The following is an 11,563-nucleotide window of genomic DNA, read 5'->3' as shown; positions in this document are numbered from 1 at the left end:
GGGTCCTCTGTAGAGCTGTGGTCGGGGCCTCGTACAGGAACAGCACGGGTGCTCAGATCAAGAGGGAGTGTCCTCGGTAGAGCTGTGGGTGAAGCCTGGTACAGGAACAGCACAGAGCGCTCAGTCAGGATTGAAGGTCCTTGGTAGAGCCGGGGGTGGGGCCCTGAGGAGGACAGCATGGGGTACTCAGTCAGGAGTGAGGGTCCTCGGTAGAGCTGTGGGCGGGCCTGTGGTAGGGACAGCAGGGGGTACTCAGTCAGGAGTGAGGGTCCTCGGTGGAGCTGTGGCAGATGTGAAGAGAATCTTAGAACATAACAAATTACCGGTGCGTTTAGCTGAGAAAGGGGTAAAGCACAGGAGACAGTAACAACAGAGGAGTCAGTCCTGTCCTGCGCCTGTAACATGAACCCGGAAGTCCCAGCGCAGCCAGAGAGGGGCAGACGCACAGACACACCCACTTCACAAAGAGAGAGAAACTGAAACTCAAGTTTACTTCCTGCATTTCTGAATCATGGCGACAGCAGCTCAGCTCGGGAACCTAAAGGAAGAGGCCACTTGTTCCATCTGTTTGGAATATTTTACTGATCCGGTGATAATTATTGAGTGTGGACACAACTTCTGCCGCTCCTGCATCACTCAGAGCTGGGAGGGAAGAGATGAAAACTTCCCCTGTCCACAGTGCAGGGAAATATCTACTGGGAAAAACCTCCAACCAAACAGACAACTAAAGAACGTGGTGGAAATGTTAAAACTGTTTCATCTGCCCCCAGTGAAGCCCCCAGAGGACAACCTGTGTGAGAAACATGAAGAGAAACTGAGGCTGTTCTGTGCAGAGGATCAGAGGATGATATGTTTGGTGTGCCGAGAATCCAAGGAACATAAAACTCACTCAGCAAGTCCTGTAGAGGAGGCTGCAGAGGAGCACAAGGTACGTCTGTGGGCATTCAGGGACCACAAACTCACACTATGAACCCAATTGAGGGGCCTGCAAAAGTGTACAAGTTGTGTGTGTGTGTTTGTGTTCTGGACGGACAACAGAAGAGCACAAGGTGTGTCTGTGGAAATTCAGAGATCAGAAAGTCACTTCATGAGCCACATCAAGGGGCAGCCTGAGAACCACAGCTGTGTGTACACATTTTCAGAGGTCACAAGTCACCCTGTGTGTCCCATTGAGGAGGCTGCAGAAAACAAGAAGAAAAGTTTGTGGATTTCGAGGGATCGCCAGGCACCCCATGGCTCGATATAGGAGGCTGCTGAAAGGTATTAGGCACGTGTGACTCTGTTTACGCATCATATTGCACCATGTGGGCCCCAAAGTGAAGACTCCGCAACGTCTGTGTGTGGATGTTCAGGGTTCATAGGTAAAGACATTGTAACTTCCACACAGGATGAAGTTGCAGCACAATGTATGTCTGTGGGTGTTCAGGATTTACTAGTGAATTCACTCCTTAAGTCTTTATGAGGATACAAAGTATATTTTGGGGTGTTAAGGGATCAAAATTCACACTACGGATCCCATAGAGAAGGGTGCCTAAGAGTACATAGTGTGTATGCGGGTAGCCAGGATTTGCAAGTGAAGACACACTGTGAGTCCAAAAGAGCACTACAAGGAATATATGTAATCTTTCAGGGATCACAGGTTGTATACGTACTGTGTGCTCTTGGGCACCCTTCTCTTTAGGACCCACAGGGTGAACTTTGATCCATTAACACCCCAAACATACTTTGTATCCTCTTAAAGGTTTAATGAATAACTTGTGAATCCTGAGAATCCACAAATATCCCCGGCTTCTTACTCTGTGGAACCCTGTATGAGGCTGGTCTCTAGTTGTCTGTTCTCTGTCGCAGACCCTATATGAGGCTGGTCTCTGTTTGTCTGTTCTCTGTTGCAGTCCCTATATGAGGCTGGTCTCTGGTCCTCTGTTAGAAATTCAAACTCTGTGCAAACTTGACATTGATTTATGCATGTAGATCTTTGTGGTGTGAGTGAAGACTGTGGAGTGATTGTATGAAGATCAACAGGGGTTTTTCCTATTTGCTTCCTCAAGGGGAGTATTTATTTTACTGTTAATACGGTGCTCTGTCCCCTTGGTGTGTGGGGCCCCTCTCTCTCATCTAGTAGACTTCTTTAAAGTAGTACCACGTCTAAATGTTGCCATGCATTTAGGCGCAAAGTGCTGCGCAGTCTTTGCCATTTAGCAATAAGTGCCAATGATGAAGCTACTTTACCTGGGATTCTGGACCTAGGCCCAAACAGGCCTAAAGAAGTGACAGCACTGTCTGTGTCCTTGCCTATGATACTTGGGACTGGTACCTACAATCTGGATATGTGTGGCCGGTACTTACATTCCTGATATGAGATGCTGTAAACGGGGTTTTGGGTTTAGGTAAAGGCGCCACAGGGAAAATTTACATGTGTTTATATGTCCTGAACTTATAGATTGACGGTGCTACAAGGTGGGAAGTACCACCTGACTTCCCAGAATTATGAGCCTTTGCTCAGTACAGTTCTGAAAGCAATCCTTAGCACACGTACTAATTATATAAAGTAAAAATGTAACGTGTTTTCACAATGCACTTCAATCCAGTGTACAAAAGAAATGATTTAGTCTTTTTCTTCTAGATGGTTCTTTTATTCATTGGTAATCTTCTCCGTAGTTCATAACAGCCAGCCAACACGTGTTTCGTCGCTACATGGGAATGTAGTCCCGCGACTTTTTCAAGGCTATTCTTGGCTTGATATATATATTTAGTAGGTGGTGATAATTCCAAACCACCTATGGTTTCTGCGGTAATGGCGTCACTTGTTACTGTGATATTGTAATCCTTTGCGAGATCCTGTTACTTTTCAGTACTTATTCGACTGAAAGTGAATCCGTCGTGACGCCCGTCCCTGGTTTCCCGGTCTCGAGTGCATATCTGGATATGTGTGGCCGGTACTTACATTCCTGATATGTATGACTGGTACTTACAATCAGTATAATATGCGCCCATACATACAATATTGTATTGTTGTGTTATGTGGATTTGTAGAGCGCGGCTCATCACCCGTGAGGGTATCCAAGCATTGAGTGGGGCAGGCCTGAGGGGGGACGAGGAGATCCTATCTGTTTCGTCTGGAAGAGCCATGTCTTGAGGTTCCTTCTGAAGTCCATGAGGGACGGGGAGGTTCTGAGGTGTTGCAGGAGGTCATTCCACGTCTTGCACCATGTGGGCCCCAAAGTGAAGACTCAGCAAGGTCTGTGTGTGGATGTTCAGGGTTCATAGGTAAAGACATTGTAACTTCCACACAGGATGAAGTTGCAGAGGAGCACAAGGTATGTCTGTGGGTGTTCAGGATTTACTAGTGAATTCACTACTTAAGTCTTTATGAGGATACAAAGTATATTTTGGGGTGTTAAGGGATCAAAATTCACACTACGGATCCCATAGAGAAGGGTGCCTAAGAGTACATAGTGTGTATGCGGGTAGCCAGGATTTGCAAGTGCAGACACACTGTGAGTCCAAAAGAGCACTACAAGGAATATATGTAATCTTTCAGGGATCACAGGTTGTATACGTACTGTGTGCTCTTGGGCACCCTTCTCTTTAGGACCCACAGGGTGAACTTTGATCCATTAACACCCCATCCTCTTAAAGGGGTGGATTCTCAGGATTCACAGTTATTCATTAAATGAATAACTGTGAATCCTGAGAATCCACAAATATCCCCGGCTTCTTACTCTGTGGAACCCTGTATTAGGCTGGTCTCTGGTTGTCTGTTCTCTGTCGCAGACCCTATATGAGGCTGGTCTCTGTTTGTCTGTTCTCTGTTGCAGTCCCTGTATGAGGCTGGTCTCTGGTTGTCTGTTCTCTGTCGCAGACCCTATATGAGGCTGGTCTCTGTTTGTCTGTTCTCTGTTGCAGTCCCTGTATGAGGCTGGTCTCTGGTTGTCTGTACTCCGTTGCAGACCCTGTATGAGCCTGGCCTCTGGTCGTCTGTTTTCTGTTGCAGACGCTGTATGAGGCTGGTCTCTGGGTGTCTGTTCTCTGTTGCAGACCCTGTATGAGGCTGGTCTCTGGTTGTCTGTATTCTGTTTCACACCCTGTATGAGGCTGGTCTCTGGGGATCGTCTATTATCTGTTGCAGACTCTGTTTGAGGCTGGTGTCTGGTTGTCTGTTCTCTGTTGCAGACCCTGTATTAGGCTGGTCTCTGGGGGTTGTCTGTTCTCTGTTGCAGGCCCTGTATGAGGCTGGTCTCCGGACATCTGTTCTCTGTTGCAGACCCTGTATGAAGCTGGTCTCTGGTTGTCTGTTCTCTGTTGCAGACCCTGTATGAGGCTGGTCTCTGGTTGTCTGTTCTGTGTTGTAGACCCTGTACGAGGCTGGTGTCTGGTTATCTGTTCTCTGTTACAGACCCTGTATGAGGCTGGTCTCTGGTCATCTGTTCTCTGTTGCAGACCCTGTATGAGGCTGGTCTCTGGTCGTCTGTTCTCTGTTGCAGACCTTGTATGAGGCTGGTCTCTGGTTGTCTGTTCTGTGTTGTAGACCCTGTATGAGGCTGGTCTCTGGTTGTCTGTTCTCTGTTACAGACCCTGTATGAGGCGGGTCTCTGGTTGTCTGTTCTCTGTTGCCGACCCTGTATGAGCCTGGTTTCTGGTTCTGTTCTCTGTTGCAGACCCTGTATGAGGCTGGTCTCTGGTTTAGTTCACAGGTACAGACCCTATATGAGCCTGGTTTCTGTTTCTCTTCTCGGATGCAGACCCTGTCTGAGGATGGTCTCTAGTTGTCTGTTCTGTGTTGTAGACCCTGTATGAGGCTGGTGTCTGGTTGTCTGTTCTCTGTTACAGACCCTGTATGAGGCTGGTCTCCGGTCATCTGTTCTCTGTTGCAGACCCTGTCGAGGCTGGTCTCTGGTTGTCTGTTCTCTGTTTCTGACCCTGTATGAGGCTGGTCTCTGGTTGTCTGTTCTGTGTTGTAAACCCTGTATGAGGCTGGTCTCTGTCTGCTCTCTGGTGCAGACCCTGAATGAGGCTGTTCTCTGGTCGTCTGTTCTCTGTTGCAGACCCTGTATGAGGCTGGTCTCTGGTTGTCTGTATTCTGTTTCACACCCTGTATGAGGCTGGTCTCTGGGGATCGTCTATTTTCTGTTGCAGACTCTGTTTGAGGCTGGTGTCTGGTTGTCTGTTCTCTGTTGCAGACCCTGTATTAGGCTGGTCTCTGGGGGTTGTCTGTTCTCTGTTGCAGGCCCTGTATGAGGCTGGTCTCCGGACATCTGTTCTCTGTTGCAGACCCTGTATGAAGCTGGTCTCTGGTTGTCTGTTCTCTGTTGCAGACCCTGTATGAGGCTGGTCTCTGGTTGTCTGTTCTGTGTTGTAGACCCTGTACGAGGCTGGTGTCTGGTTATCTGTTCTCTGTTACAGACCCTGTATGAGGCTGGTCTCTGGTCATCTGTTCTCTGTTGCAGACCCTGTATGAGGCTGGTCTCTGGTCGTCTGTTCTCTGTTGCAGACCTTGTATGAGGCTGGTCTCTGGTTGTCTGTTCTGTGTTGTAGACCCTGTATGAGGCTGGTCTCTGGTTGTCTGTTCTCTGTTACAGACCCTGTATGAGGCGGGTCTCTGGTTGTCTGTTCTCTGTTGCCGACCCTGTATGAGCCTGGTTTCTGGTTCTGTTCTCTGTTGCAGACCCTGTATGAGGCTGGTCTCTGGTTGTCTGTTCTCTGTTGCAGACCCTACATGAGGCTGGTCTCTGGTTTAGTTCACAGGTACAGACCCTATATGAGCCTGGTTTCTGTTTCTCTTCTCGGATGCAGACCCTGTCTGAGGATGGTCTCTAGTTGTCTGTTCTGTGTTGTAGACCCTGTATGAGGCTGGTGTCTGGTTGTCTGTTCTCTGTTACAGACCCTGTATGAGGCTGGTCTCCGGTCATCTGTTCTCTGTTGCAGACCCTGTCGAGGCTGGTCTCTGGTTGTCTGTTCTCTGTTTCTGACCCTGTATGAGGCTGGTCTCTGGTTGTCTGTTCTGTGTTGTAAACCCTGTATGAGGCTGGTCTCTGTCTGCTCTCTGGTGCAGACCCTGAATGAGGCTGTTCTCTGGTCGTCTGTTCTCTGTTGCAGACCCTGTATGAGCCTGGTCTCTGGTCGTCTGTTCTCTGTTTCTGACCCTGTATGAGGCTGGTCTCTGGTTGTCTGTTCTGTGTTGTAAACCCTGTATGAGGCTGGTCTCTGGTCGTCTGTTCTCTGTTGCAGACGCTGTATGAGGCTGGTCTCTGGGTGTCTGTTCTCTGTTGCAGACCCTGTATGAGCCTGGTCTCTGGTCGTCTGCTCTCTGGTGCAGACCCTTAATGAGGCTGTTCTCTGGTCCTCTGTTAGAAATTCAAACTCTGTGCAAACTTGACATTGATTTATGCATGTAGATCTTTGTGGTGTGAGTGAAGACTGTGGAGTGATTGTATGAAGATCAACAGGGGTTTTTCCTATTTGCTTCCTCAAGGGGAGTATTTATTTTACTGTTAATACGGTGCTCTGTCCCCTTGGTGTGTGGGGCCCCTCTCTCTCATCTAGTAGACTTCTTTAAAGTAGTGCCACGTCTAAATGTTGCCATGCATTTAGGCGCAAAGTGCTGCGCAGTCTTTACCATTTAGCAATAAGTGCCAATGATGAAGCTACTTTACCTGGGATTCTGGACCTAGGCCCAAACAGGCCTAAAGAAGTGACAGCACTGTCTGTGTCCTTGCCTATGATACTTGGGACTGGTACCTACAATCTGGATATGTGTGGCCGGTACTTACATTCCTGATATGTATGACTGGTACTTACAATCAGTATAATATGCGCCCATACATACAATATTGTATTGTTGTGTTATGTAGATTTGTAGAGCGCGGCTCATCACCCGTGAGGGAATCCAGGCATTGAGTGGGGCAGGCCTGAGGGGGGACGAGGAGATCCTATCTGTTTCGTCTGGAAGAGCCATGTCTTGAGGTTCCTTCTGAAGTCCATGAGGGACGGGGAGGTTCTGAGGTGTTGCAGGAGGTCATTCTACATCTTGAGGTTCCTTCTGAAGTCAATGTGTGAGGGGGAGGTTGTGAGGGGTTGCAGGAGGTCATTCCATGTCTTGAGGTTCCTTCTGAAGTCCATGAGGGAGGGGGAGGGTGTGAGGTGTTGCAGGAGGTCATTCCACGTCTTGAGGTTCCTTCTGAAGTCCATGCGTGAAGGGGAGGTTGTGAGGTGTTGCAGGAGGTAGTTCCACGTCTTGAGGTTCTTTCTGAAGTCCATGAGGGAAGGGGAGGTTCTGAGGTGTTGCAGGAGGTCATTCCACGTCTTGAGGTTCCTTCTGAAGTCCATGAGTGAGGGGGAGGTTGTGAGGTGTTGCAGGAGGTCATTCCACGTCTTGAGGTTCCTTCTGAAGTCCATGCGTGAGGGGGAGGTTGTGAGGTGTTGCAGGAGGTAGTTCCACGTCTTGAGGTTCCTTCTGAAGTCCATGAGGGAAGGGGAGGTTCTGAGGTGTTGCAGGAGGTCATTCCACGTCTTGAGGTTCCTTCTGAAGTCCATGAGTGAGGGGGAGGTTGTGAGGTGTTGCAGGAGGTCGTTCCACGTCTTGAGGTTCCTTCTGAAGTCCATGAGTGATGGGGAGGTTGTGAGGTGTTGTAGGAGGTCATTACACATCTTGAGGTTCCTTCTGAAGTCCATGAGGGAGGGGGAGGTTCTGAGGTGTTGCTGGAGGTCGTTCCATATCATGGCTGCGAGGTATGAGAGGGAGCGTCCTCCACTTCTGGCCTTCTTGATGTGAGGGAGGTGAGCTCTTGTCAGGGACAGAGATCGAAGGTGTCTGGTGGGTTGGTAGAAGTTGAGGCGGTGCTTGAGGTAAGCTGGACCGATGCTGTTGTGCGCTTTATGGGCTTGGGTGAGTAGCTTGTACTTCCATCTTTCGTGGACTGGGAGCCAGTGGAGATTGTTGAGGTGCAGAGAGATGTTCAGAATGAGTCTGGCAGATGCTTTCTGCGTGGTTTGGAGTCGGCGTAGGACATGGGCTGGGATTCTGATGTAGAGTGCATTTCCGTAGTCAAGTCTGCTTGTGATAAGTAGCTGGGTGACTGTTCCTCTGGTGTTAAGTGGTGTCCACTTGAAAATCTTGCGCAGCGTTCAAAGGATGAAGAAACATCATGAGGCGATGGCGTAGATCTGTCTGCTCATGGAGAGGTTGGTGTGCAGTATGACCCCGAGGTTCTTGCAATGGTACGTAAGGGTTGGTGATGGCCAAATTCGGAGGGCCACCAAGAGGCATCCCAGGAGAGTGGTTGTTCACGATGATAAGGTCCAATATTTTGTCTATGTTGAGCTGGAGGCAGTTGCTTTTCATCCAAGCAGCAACGTTGTGTCTGCAGTTTGCGAAGTTCGCTTTGGTGGTCCTGGTTGAGTCTGTAAGAATACTATGCTGATGCCATGGTCTGTGACGCTACCCGCGAGAGGCATCCTGTAGACCTTGTAGAGTGTCAAGTAAGGCCTCGGGTGGGCACGGATTCTGTCGGTGGGAAGATCAGTGAATGGGAAAAACCCGGGCGGGAATACCTGGTTGAGAAAAACCGGGAGTGAAAACCTGGGCAGCGGCGGTGTCACTTGGTCAAACGGCAGCAACTGGATCAGGCTGGAACAAGCAGGAACTGGAGTCCACAGGCAAGTGGCGGGCTAGGCTTGATTGGTACTTACAAGTCTGGGGGCCTAATTTACAAAGGTAAACTTAGACCAAAAGTTTAAATTTAGACCTGAAGTCTAAAGTTTGGACCTAAAGTTTAACTTTACTGGTAATAAAGTTAGACTTTTGGTCTAAGTTTTGACCAAAAGTCTAACTTAGACCAAAAGTCTAACTTAGACTATTAGTAAAGTTAGACTTTTGGTCTAAACATCAACGTTTGGTCTAAGTTTATCTTTGTTAATCGGGCCCAGGGCTTGTGCAGTTGTCCCTTTAGTGATTCTTTTCTGTAAGTGAGACCACACCCTATCTAACTTTACATATTTCTTGCACTCTCATCCCTGCAGGTAAAACTTCAAGAGTGGCGGCGTCTTCTGAAGAAAGAGGAGGAATATATTCTGGAGTCTAAAGTCAAGGAAGGGGAACAATATAAAACCATGAGGGTGAGTGCCAGCAGTGAGTGCTGTGCGCCTGTTCATGTCTGTGCATTTGTCTATGCGTGGACCTGTTAAGGTTACAAACATACAGAAACCGACGAGTCACCCAAAAGAATGGGTTATCATCCCCACCAGGTAAAATCACTGACCGGAGTCACTGCCATGGATATTGGGGCTCAAATTTGCCAAGGATTTGTCCTAGAATAAGCAAACTGTAGTGTGCTCAAATGCTTTTTTTACAACAGAACTTTTCCCTGTTCCTAAATGCTGTTTGGCGGCCGACTGAAGATCGGACAGAAATGTCAATGTACTACGTTTCAACATAACAGTAAGTGTGCGCCTACATTGAACCTAGCCGCCGTGTAACTTATAATCTGTAAAATAGACAAAAACACTATTTACTCTGCTGACCGTAGGATATTATTTAAATGGTGTGTATTAGTGTGTGTATATACAGTTGTGGCATTTTCAGCTGTGAGTATGTACTAGTTTGTCTGAGCATGTTCTCGCTTATGTGTGCATGTCTTAGGATGTATTCATATATGGATGGCCCATGAATCCTCTCTGGGAGCGCATTCCTGTCTGCTCATCGCTGTTTTTAAGGACATAAATAAGTGTTTGTGTGTGTGTGTGTGTATGCATGCATGGATGTTGAGCCATGCATGTGCGCATTTATGTGTATGTGTGTTAGGGGGTTGGTGTATGCTTTGGTCTGGATTTATTTTCTGTGACTTTGTACTTGCATATAAGAATGCCTGTCTATAGGTTTGCATATTGCAAGGTCTGGTAGTGTTTGTAAGTATGTATGTGTGCCTCTATGAGTGTGTGCTCTGTGAGTACGTGTATGCATGGGTGTGTCTATGTGATAGTGGGCATTTGTTAGTTGTGTATGCACTGTTTAGAAATATTAATCTCTGAGTTTGTAAAAGCATCTATGCATCTGTGAGAGCGCACACTAATGTGCGGATCTGTGTGAATGTGTGCTTCTGTGAGGTTATGTATGCACGGAGCGGAGATATCTATCTGTGAGTATGAGCATGCATCTATGCCTCTGTGGGTGCGCACACTAATGTGTGCATCTGTATGAATGTGTGCCTCTGTGAGGTTATGTATGCACGGAGCAGAGATATCTAACCGTGAGTATGAGCAAGCATCTATGCCTCTGTGAGAGTGCACACTAATGTGTGCATCTGTATGAATGTCTGCCTCTGTGAGGTTATGTATGCACGGAGCGGAGATATATATCTGTGAGTATGAGCATGCATCTATGCCTCTGTGAGTACGCACACTAATGTGTGCATCTGTATGAATGTGTGCCTCTGTGAGGTTATGTATGCACGGAGCGGAGGTATCCATCTGTGAGTATGAGCATGCATCTATGCCTCTGTGAGAGTGCACACTAATGTGTGCATCTGTATGAATGTGTGCCTCTGTGAGGTTATGTATGCACGGAGCGGAGATATCTAACCGTGAGTATGAGCATGCATCTATGCCTCTGTGAGAGTGCACACTAATGTGTGCATCTGTATGAATGTGTGCCTCTGTGAGGTTATGTATGCACGGAGCGGAGATATCTAACCGTGAGTATGAGCATGCATCTATGCGTCTGTGAGTGCGCACACTAATATGCGCATCTGTGTGAATGTGTGCCTCTGTCAGGTTATGTATGCACGGAGCGCAGATATCTATCTATGTGTATGAGCATGCATCTATGCCTCTGTGAGTGCGCACACTAATGTGCGCATCTGTGTGAATGTGTGCCTCTTTGAGGTTATATATGCATGGAGCGGAGATATCTAACCGTGAGTATGAGCATGCATCTATGCCTCTGTGAGAGTGCACACTAATGTGTGCATCTGTATGAATGTGTGCCTCTGTGAGGTTATGTATGCACGGAGCGGACATATCTAACCGTGAGTATGAGCATGCATCTATGCGTCTGTGAGTGCGCACACTAATGTGCGCATCTGTGTGAATGTGTGCCTCTGTGAGGTTATGTATGCACGGAGCGGAGATATCTATCTGTGAGTATGAGCATGCATCTATGCCTCTGTGAGTGCGCACACTAATGTGCGCATCTGTGTGATTGTGTGCCTCTGTGAGGTTATGTATGCACGGAGCGGAGATATCTAACCGTGAATATGAGCATGCATCTATGCGTCTGTGAGTGCGCACACTAATGTGCACATCTGTGTGCCTCTGTGAGGTTATGTATGCACGGAGCGGAGATATCTAACCGTGAGTATGAGCATGCATCTATGCGTCTGTGAGTGCGCACACTAATGTGCACATCTGTGTGCCTCTGTGAGGTTATGTATGCACGGAGCGGAGATATCCATCTGTGAGTATGTACATGCATCTATGCATCTGTGAGAGCGCACACTAATGTGTGCATCTGTATGAATGTGTGCCTCTGTGAGGTTATGTATGCACGGAGCGGAGATATCTACCTGTG

The 11,563-nt window shown here is 47.9% G+C and overlaps 1 protein-coding gene across 3 annotated transcripts in view; it reads left to right on the top strand.

Moving 5' to 3' along the window:
• The first annotated feature begins 445 nt into the window (after nucleotides 1-445).
• The window catches only part of LOC146869324 (E3 ubiquitin-protein ligase TRIM39-like), a 168,382-nt gene continuing 157,264 nt past the window's right edge, over nucleotides 446-11,563 (top strand). The window contains exons 1-2 of one of the 3 annotated variants that reach the window (XM_085649557.1): nucleotides 446-928; nucleotides 9,019-9,114. In XM_085649557.1, coding sequence (XP_085505683.1) covers nucleotides 512-928; nucleotides 9,019-9,114 — 513 coding nt within the window. In that variant the 5' untranslated portion in view covers nucleotides 446-511. The remainder of the gene's footprint in view (nucleotides 929-9,018; nucleotides 9,115-11,563) is intronic. The other 2 variants (XM_085649386.1, XM_085649473.1) reach the window with 2 other exon arrangements.

This window comes from Triturus cristatus, chromosome 1_1, assembly GCF_964204655.1.
Source record: "Triturus cristatus chromosome 1_1, aTriCri1.1, whole genome shotgun sequence".
Classification (NCBI taxonomy): Eukaryota; Metazoa; Chordata; class Amphibia; order Caudata; family Salamandridae; genus Triturus; species Triturus cristatus.
This window is presented reverse-complemented; position numbering and strand designations above follow the sequence as displayed.